The sequence below is a fragment of the Micromesistius poutassou genome, assembly GCF_964030765.1.
Source record: "Micromesistius poutassou genome assembly, chromosome: 7".
NCBI classification, from domain to species: Eukaryota; Metazoa; Chordata; class Actinopteri; order Gadiformes; family Gadidae; genus Micromesistius; species Micromesistius poutassou.
Window position 1 is genome coordinate 15,211,754 of NC_140277.1, and position 21,730 is coordinate 15,233,483.

Sequence of the window (21,730 nt, forward strand, 5' to 3'; positions counted from 1 at the left end):
CAAGCGATCTGATTGGTTCCCAACTGTATAATGAGCGTATACACACAGCTATGACGCCCATTCAGTTTACAGAGTTCCGTAGGCTAAATTGCCGGCAAACCGAGCTACCGTCTCTAGCCTTCTCTCTGAAGGATGCTACAGTGTGTTGCATAGCAACCGCCGCGTACTCTGCAGGCAGTCAGGAGGGACTACATTTTTGTATTCGTTAAAAAAATGCTTTTCAGACTTTCTCACTTTTTCAAAATTGAGGGTGTCTATGACTTTCATTTCGCCATACTTACGTCACCGTTTTATAAAAGCAATAGATCACTTCAGTCAGTGAAATGTTCTCATTATACCACAGTTAAGGGGGTCGCCGTCCCTCCGCTGCGTGTTGGGACGGACAATGCCCCTTAACTGTGGTATAATGAGAACATACCACAGCCTGTCGTGATCTATTGCTTAAATGTTGTATGTATTCAGCCTGTGGTATGTATTTCACCTGTTGTATGTATCCAGCCTGTTGCATATATCTAGCCTGTTGCATATATATAGCCTGTTGCATGTATCCAGCCTGTTGCATGTATCCAGCCTGTTGCATGTATCCAGCCTGTTGCATGTATCCAGCCTGTTGCATGTATCCAGCCTGTTGCATGTATCCAGCCTGTTGCATGTATCTAACCTGTTGCATGTATCTAACCTATGAAAAAACAATGAAATGGCATCACTGCCGCATCATAAGAAAACACGACCGTCTCACTTTTTGAAACGTTATGAATTTCAGTACTCAGAGCTCTCACAGAGCGATCACTCGAGCCTCCACTAGCGGTGATTGTCTCGTCCCAAGATGCAAGACTTCATTCGTCAGTCTGCTCTCTCTGTAAAGGGGGCCAAACTTTGGAACTCTCTACCCACTGACCTAAACTTAGAGACCAACATAAATGCTTTTAACAAAGGTCTCAAACAATGACTAACCCTAAACAACAGTGCTCACATGAATACTTCTTAACTGGTGGATTGCTTGATCATGTTGCCCTTGCTCTGTAGAGTATGTATGCAATTAACATGTAAAAAAGCTTGCATTTGTTGTTGTTTTTTTGTTTTTTCTCTTTCCTTCCTTTCTATTTTAATTGTTCTAACTTTTCAAAAGCCGCCTTTGGCCTTTGTGTTGTGAATTAGCACGTGTGCTAAAACACTCAAACCATGCATCTGGTTTGTCCAATGTAATTGCTATGTCCACATCAAATAAACATTAATAATAATAATAAACCTGTTTCTTGTATTTAACCTGTTGTATGTATCCAGCCTGTTGCATGTATCCAGCCTGTTGTATGTATCTAACCTGTTGCATGTATCTAACCTGTTGCATGTATCTAACTTGTTGCATGTTTCCAGCCTGTTGCATTTATCTATCCTGTTGCATGTATCCAGCCTGTTGAATGTATCTATCCTGTTGCATGTATCCAGCCTGTTGCATGTATCCAGCCTGTTGCATGTATCCAGCCTGTTGCATGCATCAAGCCTGTTGTATGTATCCAGCTTGTTGCATGTATCCAGCCTGTTGCATGCATCAAGCCTGTTGTATGTATTTAACCTGTTGTCATTGTGGAAGTGGTCGGGTCCGTTCCAGCGATGCTGCTTCCGCCGCCAGCGGCCCTGGCGCCCAGCCCTCTCTGAACCCCCACCGGTGGACATCCTGTCAGAGTCTGCGTGGGGAAAAGACACATGACCCAGCGTTACGCTGACACACTGCAGGCATCATGATGAGGGCGGAAACAAGGACCAGAAGGAAAGTAAATAATATGTATACTTATGATAATACATACTGTATGTGGAATACAACTGATCTGGCACGTACGATATGTCCAGAATTCAGGAGATGTGTTTCAACTGGCAAATACCTTTTGGTTTTTTGGCATTCTTGACATTCACCGCTTTTTTACCGCGAGGGATCAATCACATAGGATGGAAGTCTGTGCTTGTGTGTTTGTGGCCATCGCCGTAAAATATTCTAACACCCTACACATCATCTAATGAAAATGAAAAAAAAGACATGCACTATGTGGAACACAACTGGCACACGCACATGTTTTTGCAGGGCTTTTCAACCCAGGGCCAAGTGAGCGAATAGGACGCACGCCTATGCTTTTGCATTTGTAATCATCATCCTGTATGACCACTATATACTAAACCCTGCAATAAAAAGCAAAGAGGGGAAAGGAATAATGAGATGGGAGAAAGAGTGAGACAGGGTGCGAGGTAGAGGGGGGGAAGAGGCATGCCCTGAGCTCTGAACATCGTAAACCAAACGACCCTGTTACCTGCCTCATACCGGTACCACTGTGGGCATCGCATTGTTGAGGTGCTCATCACGCAGGTAAGGCCAGAGGTTGCCCATAGAAATGCTATACATGTTCCAAAAGGAGGAGGTCAACAGTGTGATGAGAGACCAGGGAGACCTGGCTTTGCCTGCGGGCTAAATAGTTTGTGTGTGTGTGTGTGTGTGGTGGAGATATACAGCACGGTTATTTCTCCTTCTTACCTTGTGTTTACATACAGAGTTAAATTTGTAGCATGCTCTAGCCTTTTTCAAAACAAGGATATGCCGCATTCAAAAAGGGATATGTCAATATAAATACACACAATCACACAAAGAGACAAACAAGTGTTTTGATTCCCAAGGAGGAAGAGGAAAAACAGTGGGATGACAACATTCAAAGCGTTGAATGTTGATATGAACCACGGCTGCCGGTAAGATTTAAGTAACACAAGCGAGACTCACCAGGAAATCAAAGATTTTCTACATTCCAGGCACGGTTTTACGACTCTTACTAGAGCTAAGAACATAAGGGTTTCAGACAGAGGAGAGAGGAGGTCTGGGGGGGGGGGGGGGGAGGTGAAAACAGCACAAATCAAAGCTAAAAGAGATTCAGCAGTGCGGTTCAACAAACACCTTACCCCCGTAGAGTGGTCACATTGCATAGGAGACCGCCTGTCTGAAAGTCGCCTGTTACACTCCGAGAACTCTTGACATGTCTCTCTCCCGGGGACAAACGAAAACAACGCGCTGATTCCCCTTTAAAAAAAAACACCCCAAAACAAATGGGACCAGAAATCAAAATGGAGATGGAGAGCTACATGACTCCCTGCCATGTCAGCTGAGGAGCGGTTTAAAGATCCGGCTATGTTGACAGCACTTGTTTTTGTGTGTACGTGTGTGTGCGTGTGTGCGAGAGAGTGTGAGAGAGAGAGAGAGAGAGAGATAGAGAGAGAGAGAGAGAGAGAGAGAGGAACTGTCTGGGTAACTGCATTCAGAGAGAGGAAACTAGCAGTCTGTGGTTCTGGAGAGAGAGAGAGCGAAACTCTCTGGGTGTCTACTTTCAGAGAGGGGAAACTATGAGCCGGGGCTCAGTGGTGCTAGACAGAGAGAGAGAAACTCTGGGTAGCGCCATTCAGAGAGAGGAAACTATGAGCCTGTGGGGAGGGAGAGAGGGAGAGAGGGAGAGAGAAAGAGAGAGAGAGAGAGAGAGAGAGAGAGAGAGAGAGAGAGAGAGAGAGAGAGAGAGAGAGGGGGCTGAGTAAGTGACTCTGGCTCTGTGGCCAAACAAGGAAGTTAAGACAGCTGAGCTATGGCTGGGGAAAAGACCCCAGCACCCTGCCCAGTCACAGGACCTGGCAGCTGGGTGAAAAATACTGCAAGAGGCACCCCTTCCCATCCATCTTCTTCTGACCACCCATTTTGTGCCACTCCTCCCACTTCTCCCCGTCTTCTTCGCCTGTGTGCAGCGATCAGCGGTCCATAGGAAAGAAGGGAGGGAGCAAAGTAAAGAGTCCCCTCCCTCCGATTTTACAGCCTGTAAAATAGAGCCTGACAGTACTGTGTGGCATAGCTCCCTCTCTCCCTCTCTCTCCCTCCCTCTCTGTATCTGACCAACTCTGCGCCATCTCTGTCTCTTTGTGTCTCTCTTCCTCTTGGTCACAGTCTCAGTCTAACTATGTGGCACTTCTCTCTCTCTCTGTATCTCTACGTCTCCCTCTGTCTCAGTCACTGTATCTGTCCAACTCTGTGCCATCTCTGTTTCTCTCTCTGCAGCTCCATGTCACTTTATCTGTACAACTCGGTGGTACCTGTCTGTGTCGCTCTCTCTCCGTTTCCATATGTCTCTTTCTCAGTCAGTGCATCTGTCCAACTCTGTGTCTCTCTCTGCATTTGTATGTCTCTCGCTCCGTCACTGTATCCTGTCCAACTATGTGCCATCTCTGTCTCTTTCTCTGTCTCTTTCTAAAGTCACTGTATCTGTCCAACTCTGTGTCTCTCTCTGCATTTGTATGTCTCTCGCTCCGTCACTGTATCTGTCCAACTCTGTGCCATCTCTGTCTCTTTCTCAGTCACTGTATCTGTACAACTCTACCCGTCTGGTACCCGTCTGCGTGTGTCTCTCTCTGCATGTATATGTCTCTCTCTCTCTCTCTCTCTCTCAGTCCCTGTAACTGGCCAACTCTGTCCCTCCCTTGGTGACAACCCCTGACTATGACACACTGCTATAAATATGACCTCTTCCCAACAGGAGAAGGGAGGGACACCGGCCCTGATTCACATTCCATGGGAGGGAACATTCCATTCCCTCTCTCACACTTTCTCTTGTGCTCTGTCTCTTTTACTATCCCCCTCTCTCTCTCTCTCTCTCTCCACCCCCCTTACATCATTCTCTCACAAATACACTAGAGAAACAAGGATTTGATTGTTTACAAAAAATGATGTCAGAACAACAAATAACGTCATCCACGTGCAGTTTGCCCTCCAATGTGCGTGCATGTGGGAGAAAGATACACAGAGTGTGTGTGTGTGTGTGTGTGTGTGTGCATGTGTGTGCATGTGTGCCTTTGTGCGGGCGTTATAATGAATACCAAACCAGCTGATACACAACATCGGTTGCAAAAGCAGCATTTTTCAATTGATAAGTGAAAACTCAAAACACATTCCAGCTGTGATTTCACCAAAATTATAGCTGGAAAAGGGACTGTAAACTTTCACCAATCCTCTCTCTCTCTCTCTCTCCCTCTCACTCTCTCTTCATCCCTAGCGCTCCAACACTATAGAATGTGCATGCCTACATAGCACCATACACAACAGCATTACCCCCATCATTCATTACTTTGTTGTGTGGTAACAATGTACTGTGCCCAGCTTTCTGCAGGGGGGAACTGCATCCAGCTGATGACAGAGCGTGGAGTGTTCAGATAAGGAAAATTGCTGTTTGCATTACCATCACTTTCAACCACACCGTGGCATGATCGAGTTTAATGAAACGGGAATATAGAGAGGTTGCTCGTCTAATTACAACAATGTTTATTCTCAATGGAAAACATATGTGCTTTTTCCATATAATGCTCAAACTAAAACATACGTCCTCTGGTTAAGAAGAAAAACCCTAGTGTGTGTGTGTGTGTGTGTGTGTGTGTGTGTGTGTGTGTGTGTGTGTGTGTGTGTGTGTGTGTGTGTGTGTGTGTGTGTGTGTGTGTGTGACAGAGAGAGAGACTGTTGCGTAGCATCATTCCTCAGTATGGGAGTGCATGGGCTCCGTTGGTAACCAGGGGCGTGATGGTGTTATAATGCAATAAGTCATCAGAGAGGCAGCAAAATATAAAATGAGTCGCAGTGACTAATACACAGTGAGGTGTCCATTAAAAGATTTTAATGGATATTACAGACGCAAAGTTCCACCCTAGGCAAGAAATTCCATTTATTTGAGCTTTATTATATGCCAATGCATGCTATCGGGAGTAATAAAATGCTTGAACCTTGCTACTGCATTAATTTACAATTTTGATCAAACAGCATTGCTGGAGGTATCTGATTATGCAAGAAAAACAGGCAACCCCCAGCCGATCAGATTCAACTGTTGGCCCTGGCCACGGTATAACCTCAAATATTAAAATCTTTGTAAAATAAATTATATATATATATATATATATATATAATATTACCTGTGTCTGTTTTTTAATTGTGTGCATGAGTGACTGTGAGTGTGTGTAAGAGTGTTTGTGTGAGTGTGTGAATATGTGTGTATAAGTATGTCTGTGTGTATAAGTGAGTCTGTGTTTGTTTGTGAATGTGTGCATGAGTGACTGTGAATATGTGTGTGTAAGAGTGTGTGTGTGAGTGTGTGAATATGTGTGTATAACTATGTCTGTGTGTATAAGTGAGTCTGTGTGTGCTTGTGCATGTGTTTGTGTGTTTGTGTGCTTGTGCGTGCGTGCGTGCGTGCGTGCGTGAGTGTGTGTGTGTGCTGACCGTGGTGCAGCAGAACATCTTCTGGCAGGTCCAGCTCCAGCATCAGGTCGTCGTCGTCCAGGTCTTCGACAGACAGGGGCTCCAGGTGGTTCAAAATAGCCTGGGGCACAAGCAAAATATTATATCCACCTGATGCAGGCTATTCATCGCTTGGTACTATTCAAGAATTGAGCATTAATCCGTTTTTGTGAGGCTGCTCATTAAACCAACCGTCATCCACACACACACTCCCCCACAGGAAGGAAGTAAGTAAGTAAGAACAGAATGCATATATTGCACCTTTCCAGAGCCATTGTCACAAAGTGCTTAACAAAGTTCAGTCGGAAACACCATAGATACAGTTATAGATAGTTATGGTTAGGGTTAGGGTTAAATATAGATAAACAACATATCACACCACCTGTCATGCATTCATCAACGTCCGTCTATAGATGTTGTTTCTGCTGGATTTTAAAACAGTAGTAGTGTGAAAAGGAAGGTTACTACGGGCCAGCATCTGTGGTGTTGATGGACGTAATTCACGTTTGTATGAACAGCTAATCACCATCTGATGAGCTGCTTGTATAATGGTTCAACTGGTTAGAATACCTCTGCAGTATCTTCTGAGATTAAGAGCATGCGATGACGAAATATGTCTTATGTAGTGGGTGTGTACCCTGTGCCGACTCTTGGTGGACCATGGGTGAGCACAAATCAATCGCTGAAAATATTGTTTTCCCAGGCAATTTCGTGCTTCAGCAGAAAATGATAATGAATTGGAGGGGCCCCTGAAAAGGGCCGTCCACCAAATAAGTCCTGATTGAACAAACAGTGTCTTTAATGATAACTGCTGACGCTCCAAATGGTGCCAACGGACTTGGACAAAGAAATAAGAAAGAAGAAATAATTGTTATGGGGTATTTCTTCAAAGTCAATCAAATTGTGAGTCAAGTCAAAAGTGTTTGTACTGTTGAGTCCTTTATTAAATCAAACAAGCCCTTTTATCTCTTGAAAAATGTGCCTAGTTATGTATAATACATAAATGATGTGTCTACTGTCAATCAACCTCTGTGATGCCACTATCTGTATCATGCAGTCGAAGATATAGACAACCATAGCAAGGAATTCTCTACCCTCATTATCGAAGACGACACTCAACTTTGTTGAGCATTCATATGAATTGACAAGAAGCAATGTCAAGTTGTGGTGACTGAACGGGAGTTTTGTTAAAACTTGCATGGAGAATAGTCATTTCAGCTCTGTACATTTTATCACAGTCTGTCACAGAAAGATGGCACCAGAAGAGAACAAACTGACAAGTCTGAAGCCAGCACTGTGCACAGCGTCAAAACCGACAGGGAAAGGTTTTCCTGGCGTCTGCGTCATGGTGCACGTTATGATCAGGACCCGACTTCCATCAAACCTTTCGACCAAACAGGAACAAACGCTGATTGAAATTGCTTGAAAATCTACCCAGTCTTTGTTATCGTTGCCAATTTTTGACAGTTTACCCTTGAATGAACCAGACAACACTTGTGTCTGTGTTCTGGAAAGAAGAATATAAAAGATTTGAACCTAACAAAAAGGAAACTGAATTGTACCTCCAGCTTTTGTATCTTCCCTTGAGACTATCTCCAGGACTTTCTTTGCAAGACCATGCAATGGTTTTTTGTGTTGAATGTGTTTAGCTAAATCTGTCACACAATCTTCTTCAAAGGTTATCTTTCTTCCCTTGTGTTCATTGCGCCAGTTGCGCTCTTTGGAGAGTATAAGCATACTTTTATACTTTTTACTTTGGCTCTTCACTCCTTTTTCTGAGGTCAACCCTATTTTTAGGTGTTAATTGTGTCGTTGTGGTTACTTGACAAATTCTTAAACATCCTGGGTCCAATTAGACAATTTAAGGACATACTCTGTGTCTGGTTATAGCTATGCGTGGCCTTTTAAGGTGAAGTGCTGCGCTAACGTTGGTGAAAAGGGTCAGGCAGGTGTGAAGTATCTTTGCTGTGACATTGAGAACACATTAAATGTCTTGATTCTCCATATCTGTGGTGTTACCGGCATTTGATGGACCCAACGTCCTCTGCACTTCAATAACTGGCACATTCCTTTGTAATCCTATTTCCTGACCCACCCCCCACCCCCCCCCCCCCCCCCCCCCCCCCCCCCAATTTGGTACAGCACTAAGTAGTGGGATGGTAAGTAAATGAATGCTGTTTAGTATGTCGCAGCCTATTTTGTGCAAAGAAAAAGCGGAACACGTACAAATTGTACAAAGTGTACATACACTGTCTTGTATGTCAGGTATATCGTCATATTAATAACATGTCAGTGCCATTGTCATTACACCCTTATCATACTTGGGTGACCTTATTTGGGTTTCACTGCAGATGGCATGCTATTCAGGAGAGTGAAAGATCCAAATTGTGGACGTGCATTATAAAATATAAATAGCAGCAATTATTACAGCAAAAACAAATAAAATAAAAGATACACAATTAAGTGAAAGTGAACTTTCTCTGTAAGAGCACTCCCTGGAAATACTGAAATTACAGGTTGGGGTTGTGGTTGGAAACTTAAAGTAGTGGTCATGAGACTATAACCTGTAATTTCAGCAATTGCTCACATCACTCTGTGTGTTGTGTGTGTGTGTGTGTGTGTGTGTGTGTGTGTGTGTGTGTGTGTGTGTGTGTGTGTGTGTGTGTGTGTGTGTGTGCGTGCGTGCATGTCAGAGAGTCAGAGAGAAAAAGAGACAGTGATTGTTTGTGTGGTAAGAGACAAAAAAAAAAGACACACTCACACACAGACAAAAGGCGTTAGTTTACACTGTAGGTCCGCCTGGTGGAGTATCACAGAGCCAGTGGGAGTTAAGAAAAACAAAGTAGGGAAGGTTTAGCCTTCCCTATAGCTCTACAGAAATAAAGTGAACCATGACCTAGGTAAACAATGACTTACGTGAATGATGGTTTAAAGGTAAGATAAGCAGTTTGAAATGTTAAATTGAAACCTTTTCAACTTAAATGATCAACATTATGGGAAGAAAGAACAGTTTTGAGGTTATGTAGAAACGCTTCTGTTTTGTGTTGCAGATATTCACATAAGTTAGCAGCTAGCCCAGAAAGCTGCAGTCTGTACCGTCTCGTAATACCACTTTGTACCTCAAGAGGTCCCCGTCACTGCAGCGTCCAGTCTGCCCTGTCCGACATGACAGGAGGACGAAGAAGAGCTGCCAAGAGGGTGTTTTCTCCATCAAAGAAAACGATCAAATAGAAGCAACGTTCCTATTAGCCTAAGTAAACAGCCGTTAATTATAACGTTGGCTGTGTAGCAATAGCTTTTAAAGCTAGCTAATTGTATACCGTTAGTGACAGCCTTAATATGTTTGCTGTTTGTCAATACGTGGTTCAGACCAGTGGTAATGGTTAGGGGTGGGACACAACACGGTCCTGGTGATAGGCAGCCCCCATAATGTTTGAGGGAATAATTTGGCAGTCAAATCTTACATGTTGCCCTTTTTGAGTGTACTGTATATGTCCTGTATATGGGGAATCGGTGTGACGTTTTCAAGGGACATATAAATGTTTGAATTAAAAAAATAAATGAATCAGACAGACAGAGTTAATGGAGTACGTCCATTCCCAAGGGGCTCCCAACTGAATTGTATTTATAATATTATATCAAATATCAAATATAAAATGCTGCCTTTACAAGTCACCAGATATTCAGACCAAGAAAAGGGCACTAGTTTAACAGCACACAGCAGCATGAACATTGGCTGAAGCTGCTTGATAAGCACCAATGCACAATGCACTGTATCGTGCATCGACCAATGTGGACATATTTCTCTGAATCCTTTTGATGTTTATAGATGACATATACATCATCATTACGCCATATCTGAGGCGGCAGTGCAGGATGTACCCATTGGCTGCATAATTCACATCAACGTGCACGTTCTGCCCAAACGCTTCTGGGCGGATCGGCGTGATGGGTTCTGCCTGCCCAGACTTTGATTCTATGATATATAGATAAAGACAGCCAGACTAATGGACATATGCAGTGTGTGTGCACTCTTGCTCACACACACACACACACACACAGAAGGAGACACAGTGCCCCCACATGGCCACTGGACACTACAGCTTATTTAAACCCATCCCTGGGAGTTGCGTCTGAATATTTCATCTGCTTTGCTGTCCTGTTCCAAACAAGAAAAGAAAAACTGTAAATTTCAAGTTACAGACATAACGCAGAAAAACAACAACGCTATTTGTCTTCATCTAGGCTGTCTCTATGCACGGGCTGCTAAAAGAATGTCTCTGACGATTAAAACAGAAAAGTAGGCGGTCGTTTGTAATCGTCCATGGGGTTTCGCTCAGTGCCACTATAACGGATTTGGCATGGCAACTTTTCCTAATTATTGTTCACTATTTGAGACTAGCGCTCCCGAGAGGTTTAACCCACCCCCCCACCGCAGAAGTAAATCGGAGCTGACACCACAAAGTAAAGTAGTTCACACCAAAGTAGTTTAGTGAGTATAGTTAAACCGGTCGCAGAGCCCCCGCTCCCCCCAATTAGCTTGAGAGCCGGCATCTAGGCAACAGAGGGAGGTATACATACAGTATATATATATACCCTTTGAAAGACTATGTGATTGCGTGCTGGCGCTCGGGCAAGGGAGACTTCGTTAACTTGTTTGCTAATGAAATTAAGTCAGGGAGGAAGAGAAAAGGAGCTGGAAGACAAGCCTGAAATGGAGAGCGAAGGTGGCAGAGAGAGATTAATTCTTCTAATGAAATAGCTCCCATTGCCCCGATCAAATAAGAGTAAGATCTCTCCGAGGCAGACTCCCTACACTCCCTACACATTATAGCCATGCGTTACTGCGGAGTCACTAAGTCAATTGCTTTTTCGTACTTTGTTTACTATCTCACATCCTCTCTCTTTTGTTTATCTCCCTTGATTGTCCCCGTGTGGGAAAACCTGCAAGTTAATGCATGGTTCATAAATATATGCAAAACAATATCTTCCAGTAGTACAGAGCCGAGAAGCAGTGATATAGCATAACGATATGGAGGAATTAAAGTGTATCTGCTATAATATTGGTGTCCAGGGGTATCATCGTGCTTGTTGGATTTAAATGTAAAAGATGTTTCCATAATGTACATCGCAAAGGCTCCACTAAGCCACATGATGGCCCTATAAACTAATTACAGTGTGAAACACATTCGTGAATTCATGAAACATGAATGCATCTTTCTATTTCCCCCGCACCAATTATTCTTTTGTATAAATATTTTTGTAAATTACCAACATGCCTCACCCTACACCCACTTGCATGTACACACATGCAAAGTCATCTTTCTAAATTTCTATTGCCAGAATGATGTTATGACGCCAGAAAATGCTGAACAGTACCAAAATGCACAATACATAGCAGAGCTCAAGGCTGCAACCGAAATTGATGCTTTTGCGACCATTCATCATGTGGATACGAGGTCATTTTTCCACGTTGCATCACTGCCTGTAAAAAAACCTGATATATATCATGGTTCTCCCAACACAATGTAACAGTGGCCCTGCACCATCTCTCGCGACACCAACATAAGTTGACAAGTCGATTCTTTTTCAGTATTTAGAACAAGCTTGAACAAGCTACAAGCTTCCTAACAAGCTAGGAATTTGATTTGATTTTAGTCGTGTTCTGTGTTTAATATGATGGGTGGTGATAAAGCTTTTGAGCGGTGCTGGAAGTTATAGAGCAGCTATATGCAGCGCTGGTATGAGTGCTCTTATTGGAAACACACAGACTTAAGGTTCAAACACAGCTAAAAGAGCAGTTGGTGCACTGTGCAAAGTTTCAATGAAATTGCACCACAGAAATAGTTCTACTCAAGATAAGAGCGTGCAAAGAAATAACACAGTCGCACTATTCTGGGTGACGGCTCCCCAGAAAAGTAAAAATAATCAGAAGTGGAGTATATTACCTAATTACCACACTGTTATTCTTCATATAGGAGGAAAAGCAGGAACAGTTGGTTTGTGAGCAGATGTCTAGGCACCGGAGGTAAGAAAGACCACCTACGCAACAAAAGCCTTATTCAAGCGATTCAAGCAAACTTATTTCAAGCGAGTTAATCTTTTCAGATGAAGGTACACAGATCAATGGTATGTGACAAAGGACATGCCAATACTGCAACACAGCAGTGGAAAAAGGACCCAATTTGTTAGGGTTCCATCAAATGAAAAAGAAAGTGGCACCAGTACATTTGAGTTTTGAGCCCTGCAAAGCTAGTTATACGTTCATAACTTAATCCTATTAATATATGTGTGCATTTTTGAGATCATGTTCTATGTATGGGGAATACAGAGCGAAAAATACAGATGATTGACACACAGCCTTGGTTCAGATTTAAATTCCTTGACGAAAACTTAGAGGTCTGGGGCCTGTTACAGTCCTTCTCAACCCGGGTTTCACCCATTTAATCCCTAATTAGTTAGAGGCAGAGGAAACTGCCTAAGGGGCAATTGATTTGCAGGTCGAGAAGGTAAAGTGCTGTAGGCCAGTGGCTGTACAGTAAACTATCTACCAAACAAGGTCCACCAAAAAGTAAAGTAACAACCAGACCAATAAAAAGAGCAATTACAGGCCGTTCAGTAAATGTTATACACATAAACACAATACTGCCTTCTGCATGAATGTGCTGCTTTTCTGCAAAAAGTACCCGATGTGGGATGAACATAGTGCAAGGTTACTTCGACTTAGCAATCTCCCAATCACCGTGGCATTAAAGATTTAAAGGCTCTGGTAGTTGTCCTGCTTTGGAACAGTTTTGGCCCTGAAGAGGCTTTTGGCTCCCCTCCACCAACGCCCGACCCCATCCCATTGATCTACAGCTCTGAAATGTCTAATTTGTCACAAAAGAGGGTTGGACTGGGGCAGCAGCCAATACTTATCTCTAAGATACTTTGGCAGGAGTGATACTGATAGCCCTTCATTTATTCTACGGACAATGAGAACATTAACTGCACACTATGGTTATCCATCCGGACCCTGTGCTTTATCAGTGTAACCTGAAATGTTCAGTTAGTCTATATATGGACACCTTCAGCTGCCATTGAGAAATAGCCAATGATTTATGTAATATGAGATATGAAACATCAGTATCACTGAGAGTCAAAATGTCTAAACCCATGCCAGAGTTGGATTGCATTTGGATTAACGGGTTTTGCTGTTTTGTCTCTTAAATAGATTAGAAAGTAAAAGTAATTTAAAAAAAAAGATGACATCCAGTGACATGACAGGTTAACACTCCTGCCGGTGCCCTTGACCTAGGCACTAGGCAGTAGCCCTGGAGATGATCTCCAGGCGCTGCACTGTGTGGCTGCCCACTGCTCCTAGTGAGGGGTTAATAAAGTCTTTCAAAGAAATACAAAAATAAAATAAAAATACAATATTTTTATGTGGTTATTTACTGCCCAGGGACGGCAGATGCAAATCGGCATGAAGAAAACTCTGATGCATGAAGAAAACTCTGATACTTATGTCTGTGGTCCTTGTTAAGTTAACAATCCTACCCCCCACACAACATTGGCCTCGTGCATCTAAAGGCTACCCATAAATGTGTTGCTCACCAAGCTGTTGAGCTCAGAGTCATCGTAGCTGTCACTGGGGTGCATCCCTGCGCCGCCCAGGGGCTCCAGACCCTCCTCGTCCCACATGTAGGTGCCTCCAGAGCTGTTGGACGGCGACAGCTCCAGCGAGGATCCCTGGAGGAGGTCATCTCGCTCTGGGGACAGCACCGGGCTGCACTTGGAGTCCTGCAGGGCTACATCCTCTTTACCACCTGAAGGGTTGACATAGGCAGGACCACCGTGGATACCAACGCCAAAACATGCCATGCCCACATTCAAACACACAGACAGACAGACAGACAGACAGACAGACAGACAGACAGACAGACAGACAGACAGACCTGTGCCTCAGAATTACATATAACAAACGTAATCTAAGAAAAAAATATATAAAGCATGTCCTCATTGTACTCCAGAATGGTACCTGCTGCGTCAAGGTTGCTCCACTCCATGGTCTCATTGAGGAAGCTCCGAAGGCGTTGCTGGGTGCTGCTGCCAGTTTTGGTATCAGCCGTATCCCCGTCACTGAACGTATCCGCCCCACTGTCAACATCCTCGAGAAACTCTTCACTGGTGTCCCCTCGTTCCACAGAGGAGGCAGAAGACAGGGACATGTCCTCCAGGGCCTCCCCTGCCACAGTACCGTTACTTAGTCTACCCTCTCCTCCTCCTCCTTTACAAACAGAGTAATCACCATCAATGTGCAAGTCTGCTTTAATGACCTCGCCCGTGTCCTGATCTTCTGCCTCTTTGCCTGATTTCCCACAGCAACCAGGAGCGGTCGCAGGCCTGGCGTCGCCCTTCACACGACCCATGAACAAGGGCTTCTGCAGCTTGGTCTGCCCAGGCCGGGCCAGCTTGTAGCCCACATAACCCCCATTACTACCCCCCAGTGGCTTGGCCGTCATGCAGCTGGGAAGGAGAGGCTTCTTCAGGGCAGTGGGTGTGGTGGGCGTAGAGTGGGTGTTATTGGAGAGGGAGGAGACGGAGGTGGCCGCCGCCGCCGCCGCCGCCGCCGCCGCCGCCGACCCCCCCCTGCTGTACTGAAGTCCACCTCCACCCAGACCGCCGAGGCTCCCTCCGAGGCCCACCCTAGTATTACTCAGCTGTGGGGGCTTAAGGAAGCTGGCCTGGGGTGGTCGGAGGGTGGTGTTGGCCAGGGGCTTGGCCAGCTCCACTGCGCGGTTGAAGGAGAAGGATCGCGTCATGGGCTGGCTGGTGGGCGAGGGGATCTGTTTGAAGTGGGTGAAGCTGTGTGAGCGCACCATGTTGTCCACGGACATGTTCTTGTCATGACTGTCACTGGACAGAGACAGGCTGTCCTGGGAGCCGCTGAAATGGAGGCCGGAGGTCCCCTTTGGCAGCGCGAGACCAGACATGGGCCGGGGGCGGAGGGGGGAATTGGATCCATTGTGGTTGGCTTTGGGAGCTCCGAGGGGGCTCTGTGCCAGCTTAGTACTTGGCGTCTTAGAGGTCTGCTTAGGGATGGCCTTTGGGCTCGAGACAGACAGTAATGAAGCGCCAGATCTCCGGATTTTGGGCGTTCCAGGGGTAGCATTTTTCCCCTCCTTGCCCAATAAGAGCGGAGTCTGAGGTTTGACCTCCTGTGGCTTCACGTCGTCAGGAGTAGTGGGGGCGGTGGGGGACAGGGCCGTGCTAGGGCTGCTGCAAGCCTCTCTTCTCCACTTCAGAGAGAAAGATGGTTTGCGGACCAGTCCGTTCAGGGGTGTCGCTGTAGCTGGGGTTTTGGTGTCTTGGCTGGGGAGGGTGGATTGTGCAGAGCCATTGGGGAGGGAGCTTGCGCCACCTGCGGAGGAGCGGCCACCAAACTTAGGCAGTCTGGACACCATGGCTGTTCCAACCGATGGCTTTTCTTCCATTAGACGCCACTAATGGCATGTATGGGCCTCGAATCACACAGAACTGTGGAGTAAAGGGAGGACAGAAAAGAGGGAGAAGCATTGAGACTTTATTACATTCGACACTTTTTACCACCATTACCAGCAGCCAATATTCAAGAAGAACAATTAACCTTTACTCTGTTGAAAGGTTTTGGTTTTAGTCAAAGAAGAAATTTGTACATTAGTCCTAGACAAGCAAAATTGGGAATTAGAAAAAGAAAATGAAATATGTATGAAGTCATCCAATAATCATTATATTTCACATGTTCTTTGTGGTGTAACGCCTTTCATCCTACCTCAGGGAAAAGGGATCTGTTAACTGTGACAAACACACCCTATGTATTATTAATGTACTGAAAATATGGCTGCCTGAGGCAACTGTGTCAGTAAGTTATGGCTGAGCTGTCCACTGCCGGCACAGAGGTAGCAGGCAAAGTCAAAAACAGGTAGGTATTACCTGGATTCATTCCTCAGAGTAGGGCTGCTCGATTATGGAAAAAATCATAATCACGATTATTTTGGTCAATATTGAAATCTCGATTATTCAAACGATTATTTTTGAGTTTGAAAACATGATGCGTTTATTCATAATTTCTCTCCAAAAAAAAACACTTTGTAAATGAGAACTTTGAAATTTCCCCTTAAAAATATACACAAAATGGTCAAATAGAAAATAAAGTCCAGATATGAATCCAGCTGTTAAAAAAAAATTATTATTATTTTTTTTTTTAATCGTTTCAACTCGATTATATTAGTTTGGTGATCGTTTCACTCTGAAATCGAAATCGCGATCAAAATTCGATTAATCGCCCAGCCCTACCTCAGAGCACCTGGTGCTCATGTTTATACAATCTAGCTTCTTTTGTGTGTTTAAGTAAATGTATTTTATGTGTCCTGGCTGGATACGTTGTGTTGTGTTATGTAGCCTTTTCTTTCAGTCAAAGGCTACTTTCTATTCAACAGGGAAAGTGGATCTTTTAAAAGCCAGGAGTAAGCTCAATAAGTCAGGTGACCCTTAACACGATGACCTACTCTACAAGCAACACAATTCCACCAGAGGCACTGGGTGAATCTGCCTTAGTGCCACAGAGAGCACTGGGTCCATTGACACACACAAACATAGGAAGTGGCACACACACCACAACACACTATGGCATGCTTACAAACGCTAAGCAGCCTTGTACCGTAAATAACACACAGGCTGCGTTGATGTTAGCCCTGACCTTCTTCCCTGTTGCTAGCTTATCGTGGGCCTATCCGCTTTGAGACGGTTGTCGAGTTGTAGAAATCACTTCTCCAGAAGCTTTAAATGGCAAAATGGTCTTAGTGACAGGACGACTAGACAGGTATATTGTCTTTGCGTGACTGCATATGGAGTTACTGACCATTTAATCCCCAGCCACTTAGAGGTGACTCGGAGGGAGAGTGAGAGAGCAGTCACTCCATTGTTCTTTCAAAGTCAATTCAAGTCATGGGGCAAAGCATCAAAAGCTGCCTGACAGCTGGAATGATCGAATACACATACTTTCTATCTGTTGTGGGTTAAGCCTTTAATGAACCAAATGGTAAATGGTCCTCATTGATATAGTGCTTTTATCCAAAGTGCTTTACAGTGTTGACTGACATTCACCCATTCATGCACACATTCACACACCGACGGCGGCGTCAACCACGCAGGGCGACAGCCAGCTCGGCAGGAGCAATTAGGGTGAGGGCGTCTCGCTCAGGGACACCACGACACTCTAGCTAGGAGGAGCCGGGGATCGAACCAGCAACCTTGCGGTTACCAGCTCAACCCGCTCTACCTCCTGAGCTAATGCCTCCCACTCTCTACTAATAATGAACCCTTCTCAACAATCCTCATCTAAATCAAAGAGGAACTCTGAGGGCACGAGTCAGCCATCTCCTTAATAAGAAAACGATCAGATAAGCAGGCCCAGAGGTGGATGCCAGGAGCTGCCCTGTGTGACCCTGGCAGCAAGAGCGGGACGACCAACCGCATGGAAAAACAGCCTGGGGGACACTGGCTCGATGTTACCGGGAAGGAAGCCAGGTCTGGGAAATGTGAAAGGGGGCGGGGGGGCGGATGATAGTGCACTGGAGAGACAGAGGACTCAATGCAGCTTCCATTCGGTCTCAGACTGTTAAGATCCTTTGAATGGGTCAATGGGCACGTATGTAAATAGTCGGCTGGAACACCTGCATGATCAGGCTACATGCACCGGTCTAGCACAACTGAAAAGCAACATGTCGGGTCTAGTTTGCAGCCGGTTGGCTTAGGGGAATAGCAAGACGTCAGTCAATTTGTAAAAACCTTTAGGCAAGCCTTTTAAGAGAGGATTAAGTCATCAATTGCTGTACATAGGATAGCCGTTGGTTCTTCCACTTAAGGAAACGTGGAATTCATTATGTAGATAAATATATCGTTTTGTGATTCAGAATTCAAAGGCAGACGGAATCCTTTTCATAACGTGTATTGAGACCAAAGCAGAGTTCATATCAGGGCCATACTCCACGTAACCTTTGAAGTAGTTAGGGCAGGCTTGTGCGTGACCGTGTTTCATTCTCTATTCATGCAGAGCTCCCTCGCTCTCTCTCTCTCTCATAAACACACACACGCTAACTGACCCCATTAAGGAAGCACACACACACAACACCCTGAATGCACCCACCTAGCTCTGCCACCCGGGCTGAGTAATGTGTTTAATCAGTCTCAGTCACACACACACACACACACACACACACACACACACACACACACACACACACACACACACACACACACACACACACACACACACACACACACACACACACACATATATATTGAGGTCAGTCGCTGCAGGGCAGCCAAAGCCTCTTTTCCTTGGGAAGGGGCAGGGTTGGGTGGGGTCTGTGCGTGTGTGTGTGTGTGTATGTGGTTGTCTGTGGTTGTTGGGAAGTCAGATTAAGTCCAGACTTGGTTCACCCGACTACCATTCATATTAATGTCAGTGTCACAACACCTCGGCACACTTCTGGAACAACATGCTCACATCTAGGTCATCTGGTACTCAACCAATACTATCATACCAAAGACACAGTTTCTTTGATACATATTTGCTGCAGGAGTTCACTTCAAGTTATAGTTCCAAACATACATTAAGAACACTAAAAAAACAATGTTAGAAGTACCTTTATTTTCGAGAATATTGGGGGTTATAGTCACCTAAATAGATAAATACGATAATAAGTACAGGTATATTGTATACACTACATATTAACTTTAGAGCTATAAAATATATTAGCTCAAAGATTGTTCATTTCTATTCATCAAGATGCCCTTAAATCAATAGCACACCATACCCATGGCCGAAGAATAATCTACCATCACACCACTCGTCACATCATCAAACACATGTGTATGTCACCAACAAAAACACACACACACACACACACAAAAAAGTAAACCTTAAAATAAACAGAGTACAATAATTCTCCCTTGGACAAAAAAAAGATGTTCAACTGTGAGACACAACCTCTCATCCGCCTGGCACACATTCAACAACACAGGGCACAGACCAGGGTGGCCATCTGTCCACCGTTCATGAGGCTCAGCCCCTCCCCCCCCCCGGCCCCATGGCATTGTTCATTAACGTCTCTCAACGAGGCCGCCGTAAAACCCGAGCCTGTACCAGGGGTCAGCTTTCATCTGCGCTCGAGTGAGACCACAAGTGAAACCGTTTGGTGATTACACAGGATCAGCAGTGCAGGTGGCCTCCGCCATCCCCCTACTTACAGGTGGAAGGGTTATGCATCGCTGTACTCGAGGCGGGGAGAGGTGGCCGGGTGGATCTGCTGCCTCGTTATGTGGGCCTCAGAGGCGAGGTCGCATCGCTCACGCTGTTCACACAAACAGGGTTGTCTGTCAAGAGGTTTATTACCTAATGATATTTAATGTCACAGTGGTGTGGTCACGTGATAAGTGGTGTGGTCAATAAAGCAGATGAATGTTAGGCTACTAATCTATCTAATTTTTGCACACCGTTTCATAGATTGGCCATCTAGGAAATAGTAATAAATATAATAAATAATGAATAGTCACGTGTATTATTTCAACATTCGTCATTTCACCATTCATTTCAAAATCATGGATCTCTGCTCAGAAGAATGAATGGTCCTGGCAGAACGCCTTACTGTGTGTCCACGTGGGTTCTCTGGTTGAGACACATCTCAAACAGTACAGGGTACTATTGTAGAAAAGAAAGCATGGCAAGCCTCCCCAAGGAAATCAAATGTAACCTGAAGAAAACACCCACATACCTGCAAACTACCATGGCTCATTCATCGAAAAACGATCAGTGCACTCAAATAGTGGTTGTGTCTAACGGAAATAAGGAACATAAACACTCAAATGAGAGAGAGAGAGAGAGAGAGAGAGAGAGAGAGAGAGAGAGAGAGAGAGAGAGAGAGAGAGAGAGAGAGAGAGAGAGGAGGCTGAAGATGACAGAAGGTACAGTGAGCACAAAGGGTCCAGCTGGCTGGGGTGTACAGAGACAAACCCTCCACTGGTTTCTTCTGCAGCTGTTTCCACTCAGCGGTGGGCATAGTGGGCATGAGATGTTAGCCTATAGAGTCTATAGAGACATGAAGAAGCGAGCACACCATGTTCCCTCTCTGACTCTTCCTTCCAGCCAGCCCAGAGGACAGAGACTAAGTTGGCACCTGGCCGGACGACTTTCACAAAGAACATAAATCACAGACAGGTTTTCATTCCATCTGTACACCAGCGAACCCAGCTGATATGGTGATAAAGGTGTGGTGAGATTTTCACTTTCTCGCTGACACAGGTATGTGAATGTGCAAAGAAGAGAGAGAGAGCAAGCGTGCGAGAGAGAGCGAGCAAGCATGCGAGAGAAAGAGCGAGAGAGAGAGAGAGAGAGAGAGAGAGAGAGAGAAAACCAGGCAGCAGGCAGACTGAGATCTTTCATTCTTTAGAGGCAAATGAATGCAGATAGCATTTGACATCCCTTTGGGCTCTGATCTTTTGGGTCAGTCAGGCTACGCTTGAGCGATGCATTTCCCCCCCCCCACCAATACATTACTCTCCATTTCACACCCCTGGCCCAGTGAGCCAGCTCGCATCCCAGCACAAATCACCACTTCCTGTCATCGGGAGGGCTCTGGATCATCTCTCAACACAGGGCATGATGGGAGGAAGTGTGGACCAACACTCAAGACTTCACTAGGCCTGAGTCCGGAAGAGTTTCAAACTGGGGCAGGTGAGAGTGACTTTGAGGAAGTATATGTAAGTTATTTATTATTATATCAATGACACATGCCCACCACAGAGTGTAGGTTTGGAATGCATGTAACATAATAGCGAGTATAGGGCTACAAGACTATTTGACTTCTAGCCTGATTCACATTTAAAGTAATACATTATTAGACCTTTTAGACACTTGGAAGATACTTTGCATGAAGGCACAGACCTTTTTAGATGTTTAATAGTAGCAGTGAAAACTGACTTATTCCGGCGGTAAGCAACTTTAAATGTCAACAGTAGAAAAAGGTTTGAAGCAACTCAGAAAGCATTTGCATTCCATCCATACCCAACAGGTTTAATAAAAAAATCGAAATAAAAATCATAAAGCCCATGAATCACATTGAATGTCAAGAATAAACAGCATATATTTCGGCTGTGGTGAAGAGTTTGTCCCCACCCGCCCAAAAAGGAAATTACATCAGCTAAAGATGGAGGGATGGAGAGAAGTAGGAGTGACTGGTCGGCTCAAACTACAGTAGATTATCATCCCTACGGCATCAATTGGTCCTTGGCAGAGCTTACAGGGCAGCTCCATCAAACTAACCCATTGTTTTTCATCCATCCCTCTCCATTCCATCTCTCTCTCTCTCTCTCTCTCTCTCTCTCTCTCTCTCTCTCTCTCTCTCTCTCTCTCTC

The 21,730-nt window shown here is 44.8% G+C and overlaps 1 protein-coding gene across 3 annotated transcripts in view; it reads right to left on the reverse strand.

Annotated features, from left to right (window-relative positions):
- The window catches only part of ccser2a (coiled-coil serine-rich protein 2a), a 49,784-nt gene that overhangs the window by 20,095 nt on the left and 7,959 nt on the right, over positions 1–21,730 (reverse strand). For all 3 annotated transcript variants that reach the window (XM_084470955.1, XM_084470954.1, XM_084470956.1), the window contains exons 2-5: positions 14,313–15,811; positions 13,889–14,100; positions 6,275–6,374; positions 1,574–1,685 (exon numbers count right to left, since the gene is read on the reverse strand). In XM_084470955.1, the coding sequence (XP_084327081.1) occupies positions 1,574–1,685; positions 6,275–6,374; positions 13,889–14,100; positions 14,313–15,768 (1,880 nt within the window). In that variant the 5' untranslated portion in view covers positions 15,769–15,811. The remainder of the gene's footprint in view (positions 1–1,573; positions 1,686–6,274; positions 6,375–13,888; positions 14,101–14,312; positions 15,812–21,730) is intronic.